The 26,170-nt window shown below is 39.9% G+C and overlaps 1 protein-coding gene across 5 annotated transcripts in view; it reads left to right on the top strand.

Annotated features, from left to right (window-relative positions):
- Positions 1–26,170, top strand: part of LOC124111021 (dystrophin-like) — a 480,101-nt gene that overhangs the window by 67,094 nt on the left and 386,837 nt on the right. Inside the window, exon 1 of one of the 5 annotated variants that reach the window (XM_048383639.1) lies at positions 19,898–19,979. The exons of the other annotated variants lie outside the window; for them this stretch is intronic. Within the exon in view, the coding sequence (XP_048239596.1) occupies positions 19,913–19,979 (67 nt within the window). The 5' untranslated portion in view covers positions 19,898–19,912. Of the gene's footprint in view, positions 1–19,897; positions 19,980–26,170 lie in introns of those variants that run through there. 5 annotated transcript variants of the gene reach the window in all.

The raw sequence follows: 26,170 nt of genomic DNA on the forward strand, positions 1-26,170 counted from the left end.
CTTATAATCTGATAATATTGTTTTTATTAATTTCGGCGAAATCGTGTGTGAAGCGATCGGAAGATCGCACAACTCACCGTTATTAACAGCAACCACGGTCAGAATACTGCTATTGACGCCTTGAAACAAACTTTAGTTGACAGAGAATGGATACATATATCATAAATGACATACTTTGACTCGTTAAAAGTCATATTTGTTTTTGTTTGACGATTCTATGTCAACATGAAATTCTCGCGATCACGTGATCATGTGCGCGTGAGCCTTGACGGTGACTGGTCAGACATGTTCCATGTAAAAAATAATGCCCGGGAATAGCGATCAGCTGCTTCGCTTAGGGTTATTATTATTTTAAATATGTTTATTAAAGGTTGCATATAATTAAGAAAATAATGGAATATATTATTCCTGATAAATAAAATAGTTTCAGATACAATTGTTGCCGATCCTTGCATTAAAAATCTTATAAAGTTATATCATTGGGTGTGTCTTGACCGAATCACCGGTCGATTCCAAGAAAACGTGTGTACAGCTGATTGCTGTTTCCAGCTTAGTTTACGAGAAAATACGCAAGGTAATCTTAATCCCTAAATATAAAAAAAATGCCTAGCAGAACAATAAATACTATTTAAACGGTAAATAAACATGTCTGGTGATTTTTTATCTCAAATTTCGAATTTGTACTGACGAAGTTTCTCAGCACCCGTTCGTTTGCCGGACTTCGCTGAAAGGGTACGGTGTAAAAAATTTCTGCGCATAATATTCAAATTTCTTTTTTTCCAAAATATTGAACCCGCTAGAGGGGGGTGCGCATTATACATGGGTGCGCACTATACTCAAGAAAATACGGTATGTGAGATTGACATATCTATTCTCAGGATACACATCAATACTTATACCATGAAATGTGTTCATGTCGAGTTTCACCTGCTGTCAGTGTCCCCAAATGCTGGTGACCATGAGACTGTGACACACAGGGGATAGCATACTGGGGATAGGCGACGGGGATAGGTGACAGGGATAGGATATGGAGCTGTTAATAGGTTGTTGGTATTGGAGGCCAACAAGATAGAAAAGGCATGAGAGACTCACATTCTCTGAAATCTTTTATAACAATAAATTGCTCTGGGTTTTAAAAAGTAATTTCAGACTTCCAGTTCTGATTTAACCTATGGATAAGCTTGGCTGTTTGTTCAATTGGTAAGTTGAATGCCGATATTCCACAATCACAGTGCAGAATTAAGGTGTGGGTCACAGGTTAGATTGTCTATGGTGCGACAGTTTACTGTGGCAAGTGACATCCCTTTGACATACAGTGTCTCAGGTTTTCACTTTTCATATATATAATATAAGTCGTAGCAGGATCATGAGGAGTACTCAGGGTTTTATTGGTCCCGGAGGCGAGTGGTAAAAAACTAACAAGGGACGCATCCTCCTGCTTCTGGTATAAAACCTAATGCGGGACCAATAAGACCCCATGTACCCAAAGTGACCCTGCTGCAACATATATCTTACCAACACCTTTTAATATGACATTGTATAAAGAATTAAAACAGTTTCAAAGTTTATAGGAAACAGCTGTGCAATTGAGCGGAGGTTAGCTGACAAGTGCAATGTCACGTGACTGTCATTGACTTGTAAAAAGCGGGCAGTTTTTACTTCGAAGCAGTGCATAAGGGATTTATTCTGCCTCTCAGAAACACATGTGCAGCCTGTCTTGCTCATGGCGGGGTATAAGGGATTTATTCTCCTGCTGACAAATTTATTTCCATCCAAGGTGGGATACATAGTATTTTATCAAGATCACACGGACCTATAAGATCTCATCATTCTGACATTGAGGTGTGATAATGGTCTGGTCTGCCCAAGTACTGAACATCAGTGAGATTTGCCACTTTCCTCTATCACAAAGCCAACCAAGAACAGCATGTACATACTGGATGTACACAATCTTGACCTTGTTGTACACATTAATTGCCTGATGTACACAGTATATGTACACTGTCGTCACCTTGTTATCTTCCATTTGGAAAAGGTGAAAAACATTAATGTACTTTAACCAGCCATGAGATGCTATGTACATGCAGTTCCTGTGTTTGACCCAACAGACACTCAGGGCACTGAGAAGGTTGTGCTGATTGTTGGGGACAGATGCGTGAATAACATGTAGCATTATTTATCTGTAATGGGAAATGGGGTGTTTGATAGGTCAGTATGGTGGATGCCATTTATGTACTGTTTAAGCCTTGTTATCTTGCCTAGGACATGGCGTGTGCTCACTTTAAATACTACTTTGGCCATTAACAACCCATTCTATCTTTGACATGTGCATGCTTTATACAACACCTGAGTCTGCCTTTTTGTAGCCCACTCTTAACTTATGATGACATATACATGCTATATATGCCTCCTTTCTCTTGTTGTGGTGTACCCTATCTATGACATGTACATGCTATATACACCACCTCTCCCTTGTTATGCCTCACTCGAACTGTGATATATACATGCTATGTACACCACCTCTGTCTTGTTATGCCTCACTCTAACTATGACATATACATGCTATATACACCACCTCTCCCTTGTTATGCCTCACTCTTACTGTGATATATACATGCTATATACACCACCTCTGCCTTGTTATGCCTCGCTCTAACTGTGATATATACATGCTATGTACACCACCTCTGCCTTGTTATGCCTTGCTCTAACTGTGATATATACATGCTATATACACCACCTCTGCCTTGTTATGCCTCGCTCTAACTGTGATATATACATGCTATATACACCATCTCTGCCTTGTTATGCCTCGCTCTAACTGTGATATATACATGCTATAATGCCACCTTTCTCTTGATGTGGCATACCCTATCTATGACATATACATGCTATATCCACCACCTCTGCCTTGTTGTGTCCAACTGTATGACATATACATGCTATGTACACCACCTCTCCCTTGTTGTGCCTCACTCTTTGACATATACATGCCAAATACAACACCTCTGCCTTGTTATGCCTCACTCTAACTGTGATATAAACATGCTATGTACACCACCTCTCCCTTGTGCCTCACTCTAACTATGACATATACATGCTATATACAACACCTCTGCCTTGTTATGTCTCACTCTGACTATGACATATACATGCTATATACAACACTCAGAGTGGTGAGGAGTTGACAAGGACATTATGGATAGTCCCCAGCAGTGACCACAGATGGTGCAGTATTGATCCCAATGGCTGTGTTTAATGAACGATGCATTATCAATATTAATTTTGACAGCCCAAATTGAGGAAGCTGTTGATTATGCAGCAGAGACACGGAGCTGATTGTCAATGATGTGTGTTTACATTAGATGACTAAGTGATTTAATGGTGTGTTTAAACGTGGTGGCTCTAAGGGCATTTCAACTATGGCAAAATTATACCAATAGTGAAACATGATTGCCATGCTATTATAAGTGAATTAGGAGATAAGCCTAGAAGCGTTCTTTCAATTTTGAGGTTTCAAACATAGATTTGCTACCTGTAAATGTTCAAAACTGTTTGCATCATCAAATATGTTTTGTGATTATTAAAAATTGAAATTTTCTGCCAGTCAAGTATGTTTTTAATATTTTTTCTTTTTGTGATCAGTGAAATCCTGCTTTAATGTAACTTTGTTACTGCTGGTGGACCAATCAGAATGAAGGATTCTATATTGCAAGGATACAATGACAGGGGGATGGGTACCTTTTAATCTTCATCTTCCGAGAAATCAGTAAAACTGTTTGTACCTTAAGAGAGGTATGATGATTACGTACGGTCTTATATTAATTATGAACATGTTCAGAGAGGATATACGTGTATGTTTCTTTAAATAAGGTACATTTTATAGAAAAGTAATAGCTTGTATACAAAGCATGTTGACTGGAATTGCTAATTGTTGTGTTCTGTTTCATTTTGTCTATCAAGACAATATATGGTCCATATCAGTACTGATGTTACTATTGAAGTACCTTTCATGGGACCTGCGAAGATCCGGGATGAATAGGTCTTCAGCAACCCATGCTTGTTGTAAGAGGAGTCTAATGGGATTGGTTGGTCAGGCTCGCTGACTTGGTTGATGCATGTCATTGTATCCCAATTGTGTGGATCGATGCTCATGATGTCAATCACTGGATTGTCTGGTCCAGACTTGATTATTTACAGACCACCATCATATAGCTGATTATTGCTGAGTGCTGCGTTAAATAACAAACATACAAACAAACAAACGTTTCATGAATGTACTGTCACTGGATAAAGGACACATTGCCATGTTTTAACATTTGGAGCTGTTGTTGCAGTTGTTAAAGGGAGACAAAACTCAGTCCAGTTGGCAGGCCCAGCCAGTTTGATTCAAGTCGTTAATTGATAAAACACACTTGTAAGCAGCCGACCTGTGAAGATCCGGGGTAGAATAGGTCTTCAACCACCCATGCTTGCAGTAAAAGGTGACTATGCTTGTCGTAAAAGGTGACAAACGGGATCAGGTGGTCAGGCTCACTGACTTGGTTGATGCATGTCATATCCCAATTGCGTGGATCGATGCTCATGATGTTAATCACTGGATTGTCTGGTCCAGACTTGATTATTCACAGACCACCATCATATAGCTGGAATATTGCTGAGTGCGGCGTTAAACAACAAACAAACAAACAAAAGTTGTTAAAGGGAGACTAAACTCTGTCCAGTTGGCAGTCCCACCCAGTTTGATTCAAGTCTTTTTAAACTATGTTGTGTAAACTCAGATTTTATGATGTAAATCAATCAATGAGCTAATGTTTAAGTACACTGGGACAGTATCTCAGTTTGTTACAAATCACTGATTACAAAATCTAGACCGACACTGGAAATTGTCACTTTAGGAGTAGATTCCCCTTTATCAAGGCTGCTGAAGTGGGACAGTGGGATACCCCCAGTTTAGCACATGGATTAGCATGGATGGTGCAAGACTTGAGTGGACTGGCACCAGGCTGGTACATGCTGTCCACTTTAGAATCAATCATCATGTTACGAAGGGGGATGCCTAGTGGTCGTGATGTGTGGATGATTGATTGTTGTAATTATTGAGAAAAATACTATTTGATGCAATGAAGTTTGATTGAGATGATCATCAACGATAAAATCTTAACCAATTCCTAATACGGGGTCTTGGAACTTGCTGTTGTTTGATCACAGTATTCACAGCAAAATCGTGATTTAATGTACATTTGATACCTCAAACTGACCAATCATAATGTTTGTTTGTTTGTTTGTTTGTTTGTTTGTTTGTTGTTTAACACCCCTTCAACAATATTCCAGCTATATGACAGGAGCCTGTACGTGATAAAATTTGGTCCTGACAAACCAGTGATTGACATCATGAACATCAACCATATCAGCAAGCCTGACCACCTGATTCCGTTATTCGCCTCTTATGACAAGCATGGGTTGCTAAAGACCAATTCCGACCCCGATCTTCATGGGGCACCAATCATTATGCAGATGTCTAATATATCATGGTAGAAGTATGTTTTGAGAGTTTTGCAGGGTTATAGAAATGACTCGGTATTTGCTCAAGTTGGTGGAGCTGTGATCTGCCTTGGGGTAAAAGTGGTTATCTACAAGGAAGTGTTACTCATACTTCCTGAATTTTGTGATTAATATTTTCTTGGATTATGTTTGTTTTGAACTCTGACTATCTTTTTCTTTATGCTGAAATTGCTTATCAGTCAACATGTTTGGGGAAACAATAATCAACTAGCCTCTTTCATATACCTGCCAGCAGTATCTAGCTATGGGAATCTATAATATGGAAAGGGTATTGTCGCTTTTATTCATGTTCGACTTGGCAAACAAACTATATGCATTCTAGAAACAACACAAGGATGGTCTATATCCTGTTGTACAAACTCTTGGAAAAAACAGTCTCTCTATGAAAATTTTCTTAGTGCTAACATTCAACTGACAACTGAAGAGCATGGCTGAAATGAAAAACAGACCAACTTGATTACCTCAGCACCTTGGCAGCACAGTTGGGAGAATCTCCGGATGTGACTCTTACTGAGGAACACAAGCTCTTGGAAAGGTGCCAGAACCCCTGGAGAATGTCTCTGGAGGGAAGATTTAAGATGGATGGTTGTTTGTTTAGAGTAACTGTGTCAAGAAATAAAGCTCCAATTAAAGGTACATGCAAGCAACACCAGATGAGGCCCAAACAAAATTACTTGTATTTACAGTAAAATTACTGACCCATCATTGCACATGTAACTCTGAAATTACACCCTGTCTGTAGCTAGTCATCAAAATAGTCGTCAGCACTAAAATACTAACAACGACGATGATGATGATGATGATGATGATGATGATAGCTCGGTATCAGTCATAAGAGCTTATGCTTACAATAATCAAGATTCATAAGAGCTTATAGTTTCAGTAATAAAGATGATGATGATGATGATGATGATGATGATGATGATGATAGCAAGTCTTCAAAACATTCATAAGACATTATACTAACAATGATGATGATGATGACTGCTCATCATCAACACTGTCATAAGAACTACTACTACTTAAACTACTACTACTACTACTACTATACTACTACTGATGGTAATGATGATGATAATGACTGCTCATCATCTACACTGTCGTAAGAACTACTACAACTACTACTACTACTGCTACTACTACTACTACAGCTACTACACATAGGGTGTCCCCTTTCTGATTGTGCCATTGTACCCCAAAGAGGATCCTTGCTTCCACTATCAACCCCTGGTTTACCTGGCCCTGACTTCATTGCTTACAGATTGCCTTCATATAGCTAGAATATGGATGACAGACATAAACAACATTCACTCACTCACTCACTCTACCAGCCTCCCATGGTGGTAAAAGTCATTAAGTATCCAAATACAAATAGGTTTGTTGACCTTGAACATACCAGAACCCATGGTAGACCCAATTTCATGGATAACATGTTTGATAGGCATTACTTAGAAGTTGACGGATGACAAGGTAGACATAATTCTATTAACCCATGTTGTGCAAGACTTATAATTTTACCAGAACCCATGTTGTGCAAGACTTATAATTTTACCAGAACCCATGTTGTGCAAGACTTATAATTTTACCAGAACCCATGTTGTGCAAGACTTATAATTTTACCAGAACCCATGTTGTGCAAGACTTATAATTTTACCAGAACCCAAGTTGTGCAAGACTTATAATTTTACCAGAACCCATGTTGTGCAAGACTTATAATTTTACCAGAACCCATGTTGTGCAAGACTTATAATTTTACCAGAACCCATGATGTGCAAGACTTATAATTTTACCAGAACCCATGTTGTGCAAGACTTCCAAGCATCTTTGTTTCTCTGTGGTTCCTGGAATTTGTGGAATAGTTTGCTGTACAAGGTGTCTAATACTTCCAAGGAATGGGTAACAACAGGATCGGGGTGAGCGACCTGTGTGTGTGTCAGTCCAATCAGAAAGTCAGTAGGACATCAAGTGATGAGGCTTGCAAATGAAGACGATGGTTCTGATTACCGTGAATTCTTGGGTCAGCAAGCTGAGATATTTCTAAGAGGCCAGGTATCCATCTCAAATCTTCATGTATTTGTGGAAAAACATACATAACATCTAGGTAAAGTTTTGGTTTGTTTGTATTTTTGGTTGTTTGTTGTTTACCGAATGCATTCAGCAATATTCCAGCTATATAAATCAAATCTGGACCAGACAATCCAGTGATTGACATCACGATCACCGATCCACACATTAAGTGTGTGAGTGAGTGAGTTGGGTTTTACGCTACTTTTTGTAATATTCCTGCAATATCACAGCTGGGGACTCCAGAAATGGACTTCACATATTGTGCTCTTGTGGGGAATCGAACCTGGGTCTTCGGCGCAACGAATGAACACTTTAACCGCTAGGCTATACCCCACCGTCCCTCTGTACAATTAGAATACGATGACATGCGTCAAGCAAGTCAGTGAACTTTAGACCGTCCGATCTCATTAGCCACCTCTTACAAGAAGCACTGGTTTCTGAAAACCAAAACTTAGATATTCACAATGTGATAATGGTTACAGAAAACTTAAGTGTTTTCATGATTGACCACTTTTATTCTTTGAAACTTCTGTTATACTGGTTGAACTGAATTCCTTACCTAGGAGAAGAAATTGGACTAGAAATATACATCTGCATTGATCGGTTTTGGTTACTTTGCTAGTAACAAACATGGTTTTCCCATGGGAATTGAATTGGCACAGAAAATATTTATGTCTGGAACGACTTTGATGATATGTTCTGTACCATTTGAAGAAATAGTTTTATAGCTTTAGGAGAATAAGAAGACATACACACACTCATTCACTTCCATACACAATTCGAATCCCTGTTCGCCCCGATTATGTTTCTAGGTTTGTCAGCACCATACCAGTACTCGTGTGTTTCACCGAAGTGGTAAACGTCTGAAACCTGCATCACTTCGGGCTTTCCTCCCACATTAAGCTGGAACACCGTGATGTAACTGTAATACTGTTAAAAGCGGCGTTAAACCCAACTCACTCGCTCACTCAATTCACAATTCACTCCTCTACTTTGAAAACATAGTATAATGAAGATAAAAAACTAAACCGTTAAACAAGTGTTCGGATGATGATTACATAGATTAGAAACTAGGTCATGAAGGTATAACCTGAAGCTATCTGTGTCATCTTGGCATGTATTTCAATCTTGACAATAGTTTGATTGTTTCTCAGGTGAGGTTTAGAGTTAGTATATACACTTGAGCTGATATTGTGTTTCTTGTGCCTGGGAGGGAATTAGTATGTACACACTTGCTGATTGAAGTTCTGTATGTGACATTTTGTGTCACATTTCAATCCTGCAATTCAATTTTATCCACTTGCTAAACTTAACTTTGAGTAGTTTTTTTACATACATTTTGTTGATGTAACTACTTATTTTTTTTAAGCACAACTGTTTACTAAATCCTCCAGTGGTCAGAATGTGCTTAGATCTGAGAAGAGATTGTGGAGTTTCAAGTTACAAAATGACATCCATTAACAAGGCTCAGTGCTGGTCCTTGTGCAGAGAGGGCTGGGGATTGCTTATTTTGAAGACATTTAACGGAGATCATATAACAAAAAAAAACACACTGTGTGACAAAGTATGTTTGGAAAACCTGTATGTTTATGGATTGCCCATGATCCAAGAATGCAAGAGGCACCACAATTCACTTTGCAGAGTTCTGTCCCTTTGTCGTTTCTGGATCTTCTATTTATGTGTTGGAATCTCTGATGTGTCAGCATTAAGCCCAACACGCAGTGGAAGTTGATACACATTCTGTAATTACTAGAATGTTTTCACCAATGTACACTGAAGAATGGAGTACAACAAGGATCTCTCCTTCCTCCCTCTCCATTAATGTTGCAACCATATAATATGTGTACATCTACACAAGTGATAACAGAGTAAATACTGAAAGGCTTTGTTGAATGATAATAATATTAATAATATACATAATATTAATAACATTAATAATATAAATAATATTAATAATATTAATATTATACATAATATTAATAATATTAATGATATTAATAATATTCCATTTGTATGATGCTGTACTCCATGCATAAGCATGTTCTAAGCACCTACACATTATTACCCTGGTCCTTGGTTCAGTGTGCACTCAACATTCATTCTCAGCTCCCTGGGTAGTATACAACCCAAGCTGCCTGTGAGGCACTAGAAGGTTAACAGCCACATTACCATCTCATCCTACCGGGTACCCATTCACTGCTGGGTGAACAGAGGCACATTTCAAACAAAGTCACTTGCCCAAGGAGACGCCACATGTGGTACATGTGCTTCAGTGTGGGGCAGGACTGAAGCCCTAGAAATTCTCAGGAGTCAAGCTGTTGAACACGGTCACCCATCCAACTACTCACCGAGACCGATATTCTTAACTTCTCCATAGTCAAATATCACAGAGGTGTCTTAATGGAAACCCTTAGGGAGCCCTTCATCTGTCAACATGATGATCCACATATTCATATATGTTCAGTGATAGTAAAAGCTATATTGACATGTCACAAGGACCAGGCGTATTTGCCTTTATCCAGACTACAGCATAACTTACTTTTAGCTTCAGCTTTGACTACTGAGGCCATTTACACATTTCATTTACTGCTTGATAATAAATTTGTATTTGCTTCCAACTTTCTCCACAACAAACAGAGGTTGGTATTATCCTATCATTGAGTTTTCGCTTACAATAAAGCCAGGTGCGTCTTAGATTAACTTGGTATCTGGGTCACCTGTGCACACTTACAAGGGAAATAGAATAATCTAAGACAGAATTTTGTGTCCGAACAGGAAGTTAGTTTCACATTTTGACACATTAAGGGCAGGCTAGTCGTGAAGGTATTCGCATACAGATGGAGGCAGTTTGGGTATTGCATTATGTGGGTTGTGGTTGGCTGTTATTGTGTAAGACAACCTTTGGGTGCATATGGCTTAGCTCAGTGCGACTTCCCCGAGCAGTATTGTTGCATTATGTTCTTGTAATCTACGTCCATTTTATTGTGTTGAATGAGTACATGACTAGGAGTTTGTGCCTGTTGTTTAAAAAAACTCAATAAAGAGGTGCTGGATTATAGGGCTTTTTTGTTGTTGTTGAAAGTAATGAAAAAATATGATTGATTTTTGTGAGGTTTTAGGTCAGTGAAAGAGATGTATTTTTATTTGTTGACTTTTCAGATTGTTATAAGTTTATTTTGTGCATGGAATTCATAGATTGTTCTTTCTGCTGCAATGGGCAATGGGATCTGATCAGTAACCTTTTTTAAATCGCTGCCGTGTTTATCAGTAAAAAATGGTCACATATTTTCAACACTATTTACTACACCTCACATGCATTAATGATGTGAAACGTCACTTCATTTAAATGTTAAATTTTGAAATGAAGTTCTGCCAGGGAACAAAAATTCACGTTCTTAGAAGTTGAATGAGTGAGTGAAAATGGTTTCACTCACCTTTAGCACTTTTTCAGCAAAATCATAAGGGACACCAGAAATTGGCCTCACACATTGTACCCCTGTTCGGAATTAAACCTGGTTTGTGGCAGGAGGAGAAAGCACCTTAACCACAGGGCCACCCCACTGCCCATTATAGTTGAGCCTTCCCTTTGCAGAATTTAGAAACAATGAAAGTAAATATTGTGATTGACATACAACATCTTAAATTTGAATATTTTTGTTTGTATTTTTCTTAAATTATGAAAGTGTTTTTCTTATAAACCTCAAATCAACACGATGTGTATTATTGTCCTTTGAAAATTGTCCCGTGAAGATCTTCAGCAACCCATGCTTGCCGTAAAAGGGGACTATGCTTGTCGTAAAAGGCGACTAACGGGGTCGGGTGGTCAGACTCGCTGTCTTGGTTGATGCAGGTCATCGATCCCAATTGCGTGCTCTATTGGCTCTATTGTCAATCACTGAATTGTCTGGTCCAGACTCGATTATTTACAGACCGCTGTGATATAGCTGGAATATTGCTGAGTGCGGCGTTAAACAACAAACCAACCAACCAACCTTTGAAAATTGGCAAAATCCAAAAACTAGATTGTGTTTACTCTGACCCTGACATCAAAGTCTCTGTTTATTTCCATCTGTATACTACTATTTGTATTGCTATGACTATAATATGAAGTTGTTTGTGTGAAGGACTTATGACATGCATACATAGTGAATGATTGCTTTGAGGAACAGGTGCTTTTGTGTGTAGCTGTAACTTTGACCTTGGATTCAAATTTGATTAATATAAAAATAATAACCATGATGGGCGCCATCGCTGGTTTAATACGTCCCCCTGGCTAGATTCAATGACCATGACCTGTTTGTAGATTACCTGCGGGCATTTCTCATTGCCAGCTGTCTGTCAGTAGATGACTGAAGGCAGTCAGGCATTTAAATACTTGATTGATCCCCTGTGTGGGAGTCGCTTGGGTGCAGTCAACCACATTGTCCAGCGATGGCTGGTTAGATATCCAGCCATGGACACAGAAGCTGATCCACCAGTGTGTGAGACTGTTATTTGCAGATCTTTCAGTCAAAGCAAAATGTCTGTTGTGTATTTTGGGTCCAGTGTTTGATCTGAATGAAGTATGAACAATATTGTCACACTAAAGTGATACTTTCATATACACGTGAACAGTACCCCGTGGGGATCCCATATACTTAGGCTTGTCGTACAAGGAAACTTAATGCATTGGGTGGCTGGACTCAATGACTTGGTCTATTGCGCATCCTTGTAACCACCGCGTGGATCGTTGCTCACATTGTCAGTTACAGGTTTGTCTGGTTGGTTTTGGTTGGTTGGTTGGTTGGTTTGTTGTTTAACGCCACACTCAGCAATATTCCAGCTATATGACAGCGGTCTGTAAATAATCGAGTCTGGACCAGACAGTCCAGTGATAAATATCATGAGAATCGATCCCCGAATTTGGGATCGATGACATGCATCAACCAAGTCAGCGAGCCTGACCACCCAATCCCGTTAGTCGCCTTTTACGACAAGCATAGTCACCTTTCACGGCAAGCATGGGTTGCTGAAGACCTATTCTACCCCGAAATCTTCATGGGTCAGGTTTGTCTGGACCTGATTTGATCATTAACAGGCCTGTAGCTGGGCTATTGCCAAGTGAGGCTTGAAACAAATAAACAAATAAATACAAACAGTCTACATCATCCTTATCTGTAGGTTTTTTGTGCATATTTTAGCTTCGAATACGAAGTTGGTGTTATAAAATATGTGATCTGTTAGTGAAGGTTCTATCAGATGCAGACACCAAGTTTCACAAAGCAATCTTAGTATATGACTGTTGTAATGCTAACTTAGCTTTGGTGAAAGCATCCCAAAAACTTGATATTTCTTGATATTCAAATGTAGAATCTAGAGCATCCATGTACAGTGTTCTCTCGCTGTTGTGCCCTTCAATATAGTGCTAATTTGGTTTTCGCGCGGAAATGCATGGCACTCAAATTTTATGAACATTTTTAATAAACTAAAGTTTTAGTAGTTGCTATTGGAAATACTTTGTATCTGTGGGTGGGGTGCTCGCTTGTCACACACAGGACTGTGTGAATCTGAACTGGCTACACAGGGTTAGAAACTAACAGTTTTTGTCCACTAGTCCTTATAAAGATAACATATAGCAAAATGCTTAAAATGGGCCGGACAATTTCTACTAGTCCTTAGGATACCTTTATTATTGGGCAGTTTGGTAAGGACTACAGGACTAGTGCCAATTTCTAACGCTGGCTATATGAGGTGGATCTGGTTCAAATCTCTTTATATGGCAGAGGTTTTGCTTCAATTTGGAACCTTAATATTCCTGACATCATTGAATGGATTTTCTGGGATGTGGACAAGCATAGTGGTCAATCCTTTATTCTTCATGGTCCAGAGCATCCTGTGTGAAATGGAGATATATCCTGTATGGTGATCCTCATCTTTACCAGGCAAGGGAGTTAACTCACTATAAAAGTCAAGTTTCCACCCTTGCCGAACTAGGCTGGAATTATGGAGTTTTATTTTGGCTAAACTAATGAGTCTATGCATAGTCCAATCAAAATCATATAAAGAACTAGACAACAATCTCTAAAAATTACCAGTCCCCCTTAATTTTTGCCAGTCCCAACTTTCAACAAATAAAAAAACGTATGAAAATTATTTGGTTTTAATTCTTTCAACATCATGTTCAGTGCAAAGATGTCATCTCTGAAGTAACTTAGTTAGATCTATACGCCATTCACACAAACTTCAGTCACAATTTTCTCTTCTTTTTTTATATATATATATTTTGAGACGTCACAACAAATGGATATTTAACCTAGAAATAGACACAGGGAAACCCAGATGGTAACAGACAAGCCCACTTGAATATCACCGATGTTTTGTTCAACAACAAAGATTTATAAGGCACTTTATTTGCCAGTCCAGAGGGACTGGCAGTCACATGAATTACCGGTCCAAGCCTTATTTTACCGGTCAAAAAATGGTAATTACCGGTAAACGGGAACGCTGTTTAGTTATTTGTATCGTCTGGGAAAGTTGATATACCGTTGTCCATTTTTAAACTCTTGGGGTAATCTCCATGTAATCATTATAATGGCCACCTTATCGCTTCATCTGCTGGTGGGTGTAATATGTTCAAGGTAAAGATACTTCTTATCAAGTCAGACCAGAACAACAGGTACTACCAGCGTCTGTGTTTGTTTGAAATATAATGATCACAGATTGAAATAGCAGGTTATTGTAGGAGGCAGTTATCACTTGAAATATTGCCAGTTATTTTTAAAAATGCTCTGCCAGTGGCTATACTCCTAGGTTAATGCTTCGTGATGATTTTATCAACAACAAAAAAACAGATGGAATCTCGTCTTTGATAGCTCTTACAAAGCATGTGATCATAAAAGTTTCTTTAGCGACTTGTCCGAAACCCAAATCTGGCTTAATTTTTTGTAACAAAATATGTTTACTATTGAAAAATAATATCCTGGATACCAACACGAAAATCTCCTGAAAAAGAAGCGAAGGTACTATTTTGAAAAGTGAACTGAAAAGTACATACAGGCAGTACATGAACTGAATTTAGTACTACAGTCATTCTCTGTTTACTTGAGACTCAACCCGTGAAGATCCGGGTTAGAATAGGTCTTCAGCAACCCATGCTTGCAGTAAAAGGCGAATATGCTTGTCATAAGAGGTGACAAATGGGATCGGGTGGTCACGCTCGCTGACTTGGTTGATGCATGTCATTGATTGATTATCATGATGTCAACCACTGGATTGTCTGGTCCAGACCCGATTATTTACATAGCACTGTCATATAGCTGGAATATTGCTGAGTGTGGCCTTCAACAACTTACAAACACTTGAGACTCCAAAGACTTGATATATTGCTATAAGGATGAAGATTCAGGTCTGGACAGAATGTTCAGTGACACTGGTCTAATATTGTCAATCCTCTTGTCTCAAATCCTGGATAAGCCCATTTCTGGTGTCCCCCGACGTGATATTTCTGGAATATTGCTAAAAGCGGAGTAAAACCATACTCATTCACTCACTCAAATCATGGATAACTTGAAATTGTTTCATTGGTCCCCAGGATCTTGAGCTAACAAAGTTTCAAAGAATTTTTTCTCTCTTTCATTTGGTTTGCGGTCAGTGTTTCAATCTTCAAGGTGGAAGTCTTCTAAAGCGTGGTTGTGATTTCATGTGAAACGACACCGCCTTTTGACAATAGGACCGCAGAGCAGAGAAACCTCCGCTGTTATCTCCGAGGACATTCTTCATTCAACAAAAGGTGCAAATCAGCAGGGATCACCTGACACTGGCGAGCACCCTGCTCTGATTATCAGATATGGTTGATCTTGGCCATGGGCTGTTACGCATGACATCACTGCGCTGTCATTTCCTCGTAAATTTAATTCCCTTCAGATAGAATTTGAATGTTGAGGAAGGACCTGTTCGAGGTTGTGAGATGATGTGGAGGCAGGTGGAGAAGGTAGCGAGATGAAATAGATGCTTGAAATGGACAGTGATTAAATGATTGGATGCCTGATCACACAGGTGTGTTGCTTTGGGGAAAATGGGATATGGTTTCACAAGGGAATGTGTAATTGTGTAATTGGTGACAGATGTTGTAGTTTCACCTTTTGACATGGCCTTCATCTGTTTGATTGGTCGATGGAATTGTGTCGGATCATATCGTGATGTTAATGATTCAGGTGGATCCAGATTTTAATGAAGATGGGCCACAATTAATGGCTGATTACATAGTTTAAGCATGGATCTATATGGGCCAGTGGTGTAAGAAAATGACACCCGTATTCGATGCAATAAGCGCCCAGGGCGCTCTCAAATTTAGAAATAAGTGGCTGTTATTAGAATAAAATTTTGGTGAAAAAAAAGTAAATCGTAAATTTTGTGGTTCATGCTGACAGCCTGAAATATTTACATATGACAGATATATGTTTCCAGAATTTAATTGCCAATAATTAAGGGTGCATAAAAGACATGAGTGTGTATTATACACGAATATATAAGTCTTGTGAATATTGATCAATCGGAAGGGGTGCTAATTTGGATTGTTCACTAGCCAATATATTTGCAAATATCGCTGTGGGCACTTATTGTGTTGAATACGGTATCTAAGTTTTTAGTTGTATTTGAGGCTGTTATTAGTCTGTCTTACAGACCCTGATACAAATATATATCAAATACAGCCCATGCAAGTCTATAATGTTTGGCAAGTCTAGATCACTGCAGTATCAGTCTGAAAATGAAGAGAGTCACTGGGTTCCTTTTTATTATATTTTTATTAAGATAACTGAACAACTGTTTTTTTATGTACGATATGTTCATTTCAGAGACTAGATGTTAGTCTAAGGCTGTTATGTGTCCAAAGGAATTTATACTGGAATCTGCACCTAGACATTAGGTGGTGACGTGAAATGGAGTTTAACGTCGCGTCCAAGATTATTGCATTTATATTTAGCGACGTGCATGCACGTGTGTGTGTGTCTGCTTGTACTAGTCCGGACTGATGCTGATTTATAGTGCTAGCTCACTGAGATACCATGCCACAGTTTAACATGAATACCCCACTCAGACACAGTATACTGACTCCGAGCCGACCAGTCCTTGTTTTAGCCCCTTAATGCCGAGGGCCAGGCAGGGTAACAACAAGTACCATCTTTTAATGTCTTTTGGTATGACGCGGCCGGTGATTGAACCCCGGACCTTCCGCTCTCCGGGCGGACGCTCTACCACTAGACCACGGAGGCGGTCAGACATTAGGTAAGGTAATGGGAACAGCTACAACAATTTGTACACCTAAACCTGTTACTGGACACGTATTTGTTGTGTGTCTTACATTGAGAGTTTTATGGTGGCTGTTTGAAATGTTGGAGGAGGAGAATTATCTGTTCACATTCTTACAATACCTCCATCAGACAAACCAGATAAGACCACCTCGTGCCTCCTTCACCTACAGCCAGAGCTCATTAACACACCTGTCTCAGTGCAGGTAGATCTGTTGTCTTATCATTACACAGGATTTGGGTGCAGGTGTACTGCAAAGATAGAATAACTGTGATAAATTGAGGGACGGTATTCACATATTTACCTAAACCTGCTCAGGGGTCGATAATCAGGGTCGATAATCGGGCTCAAAATCGGGCTGTGCATAAAATTTCTGGAAATTCTCAAATTGGAATAAAGAATGACTTTGTTCATGTTATTATTGTAACTAATGTTATAAAATCGCAGAGTTGTCCTGTATAACATTTATAATAGGACCACTATAGTTGAAGAAGTAATAGTGCTTAGTTTTAAGTTATTAATTGAATGCATACCTGTCAACTCTCACGCATCTCGCATCTCTTTCGATTTATCGCGATTGCAACCAACACAGTTGTAAATAATTCAAAACCAGTTTTCACCATTGGAGGGGGGGGGGGGGGACCCAGCGAGGCTTGCAGCCCTTGCACCCTGGCTTCTCACGCTTCTCACTTATTTAGACATCCAGGGGTTGACAGCTATGTGGATGCGATGTTAAAATTGATGATTCCAACAAATAAAATGATTTTTTCCCAAAGTTATGTTTCAAGGGCACTTACTTTTGAATCATGGATTAAGTGCCAGGTATTGTGCCCAATCAGTCCGCCATTCTGTTCATTATCAACCTCACGCCTGTTGTTTATATCAGCATGCTAGTAACATGCTATGGTTGCAGCAGGCCATTTGGTTTGCATATCTTGATTGGCATGTTACGATACAATAAAGACATGATTAGTTACAGGACATCGTTATCAAGGAGTTGCTTATCTAAAATTCCAAACTCACTGCTCTTGGCAGGGAAATTAGGAATTAATTGAGAATTTGTTTAAAATTGGGTATTTTTTAAGTTCTTATTCTCTTGATTTCAGAGGTATTCCAACGCTGTATTATGACATTGCATTCAATGCAGTAACAACGTCAGGGTAAAATCACTTAAACCATGTCATTGTCAAGTTGTTGTAACTTTATTAATATGAATGGGGAAAACAACATTCAGTCACTTCAAGCTGACCAAACCAATCAATAACTACTCGAGGAAAGCCAATGTTTAATGTTCTAATAAAAACTATCCTTTTACAGAATACTTAACATGATTTTTGTCCCTGTTATTTGTTTATTTAAACCCCTTTAGGCCAAACACCTAATTATTGTCAGTGTACTGTATATTGTGAACGTGCAGTATATCTGTCAGTCGTGACATAAATGTTGTCACTCTAGCAGGGTTTTAAAGCGTAGATCAAGTTCTTGTACAATTCATTGTTTGAGGTCAGAGCACATTTGTGTACATTTGTATTTTGGTCTGGGGATTTGGGATAGCCTTGCCCCGTTCTGCTTTACTGAAGGAAAATACCAGTGTGGTTCTGTTTAAGGTATATCTTGGTAATTAGCAAGCCAATATAGGCTGACTGTACATGCACGCCAGGAACATTGACTGTCATTTATTGCTCCAAAGTATAAGTTGAGATTTTTAGAAAGGTCATTGCCAATTTTTTTTTCAATTTAGATAAGTTCATTTTTTTGAAAATGTTTTCTTTGGAGACTTGTGCAAGTCAAGGTGTGGGTCAGATGATAAGGTTTCTAAGCACAGTTGGGGAGATATGGCGCAGGTTTCTGCTGCTGTTGATCAAGTGATTGAGAAAGCAGTACCATGATGTGATAATGAAGGTATTTTAACAGAAACAAGGTGTTAAAATATAAGTCGAACTGGGACAAGTCTCATTTTAAATAATTTGGTTTGTCAAAAGCGGTTTGATGAAAACATTTTCTTTATGAATGTAATTACATTGTAAGTAAATGATACATTTCTTCCAAATTTCAAATCAATATTTTCCAACATATTCATGAAATTATTCCAAGTTACTTGTCTCCATGGTGACTGCTTCCATTGATTGTTTATGATAGAACTATTGTGGTCCTGGATTGTACATTTGACACAGATGGGCCTGACACTCACGGGCATAGACAGATCAGTGCGCCCATGGACGTGATGCTTCGAGTCTTATACACCTCAATAGTCGTGTGTTGGCACTGCTTTAGCGCTAATATCAAGTACCGACGACTATTTCCGCCCAAGAAGTTAAAAGTGACAGACTTTATGGCAATCTTCATCATAATGCTGAGTGTAAGGCAAATGTTCATACTGCCAGCGAGGACTGAATTACTGCTGACTTATATGCTGTGATGCCATACTTACGTTTTGGTCAGAATCTATAGAATCCTGTCCTGGATATGTGGGTGATTTGTGGAATTGAACTGCTGCATTGAACGTTTACAGATAGCGAAGGTCTCCCAGTTCCTGACTGTAATCAATGAGGCTCAACTGGTGGTTGCAAGCGTAAATATCACATAAATTTGAGTGACTTTTTCAGCCTAATTTTGTGTGTTTTCTTGTCCAAAATGGGATTAATCTAATGGAAGTTGTGTCGCTGACATTTGATGTTGACAAGAAAGGATGTGATACCCATGTAACCAGTTGTCACTTGAATGTGGGATGCAAACATTTTCCGGGCGATCATTTGTGTTGTAGGAAATGAGCTAAAACTTACAACTTGTGTAGTCCGTTGCATGTGGGTCTTGTGGTTAGGGAAGAGAAATGGCCATGAAATCCCACCCTCAGTGGACATCAGTTGTTGTTACCTTGCATGCGATAGAGTTTGTGCAGGACAACCTTTCTGGAACCGTTTCTGGAGTAGTGCATTGTGATGACCTCTGGGTAACTCAATGGATACCGTGACCCGCTTTGTGATTTCATGCAATGTTTACACTGTCTTTCTTCGTTGTGGAACTGTGGAAGTACTTCCGCGAGTGGAGAGCTCATGAAGGTGGGTGAAATGTGGTGTGATCAGGGGAGGGAAGGACTGGGTAGAGGCGGGGTAGGGATGGTACACTGATAGTCTGGTGTTGAAGGATTCATATACAGTAAAACTATGGTTATAACGAACTCAATGGGACCACTAATTTTAGTTTGTTATAACTGCTGTTCGTTATAAGCACATAAACAGTATATACATACAGCGAATGGCCGAGACAAAAAAAAACAGTTTGTTATAGCTGTCATTTCGTTATAAGCGTGTTCATTATAAACTTAGTTTGCTGTAGTTATGGTTAGGAGATTGGTAAACTCTTGATGTGTGCGTTGTTGAAAGAAGTTGATTGAGGTGGGACAGGGATTGGTTGTCTTCTTCTGGGCTTGGTGTTGAAAGATGTGGGTTGCAATGGGACAGATTGGTTGTCTTCTTCTGGATGTGGTGTTGAAGGAAGTGGATTGAGGTGGGACAGATTGGTTGTCTTCTTCTGGGTCTGGTGTTGAAGGATGTGGATTGCGTAAAGACAGGGATTGGTTGTCTTCTTCTGGGTCTGGTGTTGAAGGAAGTGGATTGAGGTGGGACAGATTGGTTGTCTTCTTCTGGGTCTGGTGTTGAAGGATGTGGATTGCGTAAAGACAGGGATTGGTTGTCTTCTTCTGGGTCTGGTGTTAAAGGATGTGGATTGAGGTGGGACAGGGAGTGGTTGTCTTCTTCTGGGTCTGGTGTTGAAGGAAGTGGATTGAGGTGGGACAGATTGGTTGTCTTCTTCTGGGTCTGGTGTTGAAGGATGTGGATTGCGTAAAGACAGGGATTGGTTGTCTTCTTCTGGGTCTGGTGTTGAAGGATGTGGATTGTGGTGGGACAGACTGGTTGTCTTCTTCTGGGTCTGGTGTTGAAGGATGTGAATTGCGATGGGACAGATTGGTTGTCTTCTTCTGGGTCTGGTGTTGAAGGATGTGGATTGTGATGGGACAGATTGGTTGTCTTCTTCTGGGTCTGGTGTTGAAGGATGTGGATTGTGATGGGACAGGGATTGGTTGTCTTCTTCTGGGTCTGGTGTTGAAGGAAGTGGATTGAGGAGGGTAGAAATATGCATGATACGAAAGGTAGAGACAGAAAGGATCTTGGAGAGAGCATTTTTACAGCCTGCCAGCCACAAGGTCTGGATATTCATGGGTAGATGGTGGACAGTGATGGCTGCTGACACAGTGCTCACAGTGAGACACCCGGCAACTCCATGCATGACCTGGCTGCATTGGAGTATCCTCATCACACCCCAGTTACGTAGATCGATCAACTACGCTTCTCGCAAGAGTCTCCTAAATGGATCTGATGCTCAGGTGACTTTGGCCTTTGTGTTGACTGTTGTTCAACCCCATACTTTGTATCACAGGTTTATCTAATCCAGACTCGATGATGCATACATGCCCCCATTACATTGCTCAAGTATTGCTGACTTCAACAGCAAAGCAAGCAAAGAAACAGATTGATGTTCATGCAATCTCCAATGGTTGATTGTTCTTGGGTTGAGAGGAATTCCAGTCTGAAATACTGATTACATCTAGTAAAGCACTATTGAGATTCAAACCAGACGTGTCCATGAAAAGCTAACGCTTGGCCCACTGAGCTTTCACTTCATTTCAGTTTAGTTCTGGTTATTTCACGTTCAAACACAAGCTTACACCGAGTTTACTTTGGGAATTGAACTGATCCCTGTCACTGAGTTAATAAAGATTTTGTCCATTGGAAATAAAGTAAGATGCATGAACATAGCCATCGTAATAAACACTATCAACATCTCAACAATGGTGGTTAAAAAGCATAAGGATCGATATATTTCCAAGATTCCATCAAATAAGATGAAATCTTCAACACATAAATGCTATCGATCCATATATTGCCCTCATGCAAGTTAGCCCAGATTCTCCTCTGTTGACCTGTGCAGGGCCTTACCCTAATTGGCAGCCCTCGTTGCTATTACTCCATCGCTGTAGGCAGCATTGATTGAGTGCAGTGAGCAATCCTTTAAAGTACTTCCTACAGAAACTCTGATCTCTTTCTTTCGTAATGTCCCAGTTACCATGTGTATTTCCTACATGCAGTACCTGTGTATGGGAGGTTAATCGTGTTTGTGTTTTGTCTGTTGTTGAACTAATGGTGGTTGAGGCAGATTGGTTACTGTTGGTTGTGTTTATCTATCCCTCGCATGCTATTTGGAAATAGACTTATTGTTGATGTCCATGGCAGCCGTGGTGGAAAGTTTGTAAACATGAACAGAGAAGTGCTCCTAGTTTGCTGAAAGACTTTTCAGTGAAACGCCGTGATATAACTGGAATACTGTTAAAAGTGGCGTAAAACCCAACTTACCCTCACCCTCACCCTTTTCGGGGGAAAACTTTGTCAACCCGGATGGGACGGCACCTTCACAGAGAAGTAATCCAGATTAACATCTTTCTGGATTAGCAAATCATGAGAACATGTTGATGTCCCTTAAATTGAATGTAAACGTCCCCAAATGTAATATGTCCAGATTGCAGGATTTCCAGACTAGTGAGGTATTTGTGGACAGGTTGAAGTCTGATCTATACTAGCACTTTGTGCCCGGGTTTTCAGAAGTGTGACATATTTCTGTGTGTGGTAGATCTTTCTTGTACCCTGGAATATTAACGATTGTGGCAGTCAGGTTATAGCTCTACTCTACTTGTACCTACCCAGGTCTCTGAAAATGGGTCACAACTTACCTTGACATGTTTACATTGTAATTAAGGCTGAAATGTCACTGTAGAGGTGCGTCTCTTGGACACGCCTGAATCCGGTGGTCAGTTCGAATCCCGATTCGCCACGATTAGTATCTGGGTTTGTCAGCACCAAACCCATGCTAGTGGGTTTCACCAAAAAGGTAAACATCTGAGACCTGCATCCATTCAGGCTTTCCTCTCACGTTAAGTTGACATGTTCAAAATAGTGTTAAGCCGTTCTCGCTCGCTTGCACACTCACTCACTCACTCACTCACTCACTCACTCACTCACTCACTCACTCACTCACGCTGAAATATATTTGTGTAAAACATCAGCAACAAAACAACAACAACAAAATAATTCTAAGTCTAATTATAAGAGTGGTTGGGCTGACATCTTCGGTAGTCCAGTGCATTACATCTTCAGTCAGTTATGACCCTTCACCATATTTTGCCCTGGTAAACAGGGAACCACATGAAATTAATAACCACAAGATTAAAACAGGCGCCATTTGTTGAAAAAGTCTACATAATATAATTGCAGACTTGATGGGATTCTCATTTTCTGCCACAGCTGTGGGCGGCTGACATATATCTGCTGGAAAACTCAGAAACAACATCCTATTATCTTTCATATTTCACAGTGCATATTTTGTTGCACGACATGTTGGCAGAATCATATTGACAAGGATCTATATCGTAGATGATTGAAGGCATTAGGTCTTGATGGTCAGAGTCTGTTAGCCCAGGCCCTGTCATGATGTGTCATTGACAAGTCAAATGAAGACAGAATTACACCATTAGTGCCCGGTGTGAGATATAGGCATGTCATTTTACATATGTTGGTTGGGGCAGAAGGTTGGAGAAGGAGGAGAGGAATTAAGTGAGTTTAGTTTAAGGATGCTTTTCAGTTACATCACGGCATGGCAGCTTAATGATGGAGGAAATCCTAAAGTGATGCAGGTCTTAGGGCTGGAAATAGACTTGCTTGCAGTTGAGAGCAGTCACACTGGCAATGCTGTTTCATTCGTTATGCTTCTTACTAGGACTTAAGGGGCAGTCGGGCAGCCTAGTTGTTAAAGCGTTCGCTCATCACGCCGAAGACCTGGGTTCAATTCCCAACATGGGTACAATGTGTGAAGCACATTTCTGGTGTCCCCCGCCGTGATATTGCTGGAATATTGCTAAAATCGGCGTAAAACCACACTCACTCACTCACTTACTTGGACATAAAACTAAATATTAAATATTTTATTGGAAATTGTTATGTGTGTATGTGGTCTTATTATTCACACAGTAAAATAAATTGGTTGTGGTAATAAGATGTAGGTGTATATTTAAAATACATATCCATGTTTACTCCCATTCCAATACTGCTTGTGTTGCTGGGCACTCAGCATTATCAGTTCAACTGTCGGCCGTTGGTGCATCAGTGAGTGAGGGAGTGTTGACACCTGATAATGTGTATTACGGATTGTTGTCAATTTATATGATGCTGATGTGGTAGAACACATGATGATGTGGTGTACAGTTTTCTTCCAACACCTGATGATGTGGTGTACAGTTTTCCTCCAACACCTGATGATGTGGTGGACAGTTTTCCTCCAACACCTGATGATGTGGTGGACAGTTTTACTCCAACACCTGATGATGTTGTGTGAGGGAGGTGTACATTCCTGTCTTCTCCAGCACTTGATGATGTGGTGGTCAGTTTTCCTCCAACACCTGATGATGTTGTGTACAGTTTTCCTCCAACACCTGATGATGTGGTGGACAGTTTTCCTCCAACACCTGATGATGTGGTGTACAGTTTTACTCCAACACCTGATGATGTTGTGTGAGGGAGGTGTACATTCCTGTCTTCTCCAGCACTTGATGATGTGGTGGTCAGTTTTCCTCCAACACCTGATGATGTTGTGTACAGTTTTCTTCCAACACCTGATGATGTGGTGGTCAGTTTTCCTCCAACATCTGATGATGTGGTGTACAGTTTTCCTCCAACATCTGATGATGTGGTGGTCAGTTTTCCTCCAACACCTGATGATGTTGTGTGAGGGAGGTGTACATTCCTGTCTTCTCCAGCACTTGATGATGTGGTATTACCGGGATCTCTCCCAACCACTGATTGTGGTGTTGGGGATGTGTCCAGTCTATTGTCTAGCATCTCATGATGTAGTGTTACTGATCTTGGACCGACAGTAATTGCTCACGTGCCACCTCTCATCACCGTTGTACATTCCACAAGGAACATAAACTCACACTCATACCATAAAGCCTCACCTCAGACGGTTGGTCGGTCCACTTGTCAGATCCTGAAAACACAGGACGCAGTTGCTTAAACTGCTCAACATGGTTCTTTAATTTCTTTTACTTTGTTGCTAATGTTGTCTAGAATGGTATTGATGTTAACTGGAACTTGCCATCAGTAGAATGGTATTGATGTTAACTGGAACTTGCCATCACTAGAATGGTATTGATGTTAACTGGAACTTGCCATCACTAGAATGGTATTGATGTTAACTGGAACTTGCCATCACTAGAATGGTATTGATGTTAACTGGAACTTGCCATCACTAGAATTGTATTGATGTTAACTGGAGCTTGCCATCACTAGAATTGTATTGATGTTAACTGGAATTGCCATCACTAGAATGGTATTGATGTTAACTGGAACTTGCCATCACTAGAATAGTGTTGATGTTAACTGGAACTTGCCATCAATGCATTACGATCAGGTTGCGATACATCAATAATTTCAACACCTTTATTAACTATGACCTTGCTGCCTGTGACCTTCAACTCCGGAATAACCAGATTGTCCAGGTCCTGAATCCGTGGCAAGTGGGTAACTTGTTTGTTGTGTGACACCGCACTCAGCAATATTCCAGCTATGTGATGATGGCCTGTAAATAATCTTGCCTGACCAGACAAACATGTGATTAATGTAAAGAGAAACGATCCACCACAGGGTTTGTGACAGCATGCAAGTCACCAAGCCTAATCCATTTAGTCACCTTGTAGACAAGCATAGGTTACTTGGGACCTGTCCCTATAGGTATATGACCTATGTACTGGAGGTGTAAACACTCCAACATTCCAACAAGCCAGTCCGCCATGTTTGACTGACAGGCTAATCTGTTTGACTCCTGCTATCTGACTTCTAATGGGTAGAAACTAAACACTTAGTTGCTATTTACAGGGATGCCAGAGAAAGTGTGCTATATATGTTGATGCTGGTGTCTTTGAAGGGGTGTTCAGACATTAGGCTTTGACAAGTGCTCAAGTCAAATGTTCTACATTGAAGGCGTCAGCAAATATTGTTTTAATTGGATGTTGTTGATAAACAAATACAGTTGGTATTGCTTTAGTTGAGTCAGCAGTATGTGGACAATGTACAGAGTAAATAAGAGGCGGTGGAATTAACATTGTGGCCAGACATACGGCACTAACAGTCCACTGCAGTGATGA

The sequence above is a fragment of the Haliotis rufescens genome, unplaced genomic scaffold (assembly GCF_023055435.1).
Source record: "Haliotis rufescens isolate VD_foot unplaced genomic scaffold, xgHalRufe1.0.p SCAF_5, whole genome shotgun sequence".
NCBI classification, from domain to species: domain Eukaryota; kingdom Metazoa; phylum Mollusca; class Gastropoda; order Lepetellida; family Haliotidae; genus Haliotis; species Haliotis rufescens.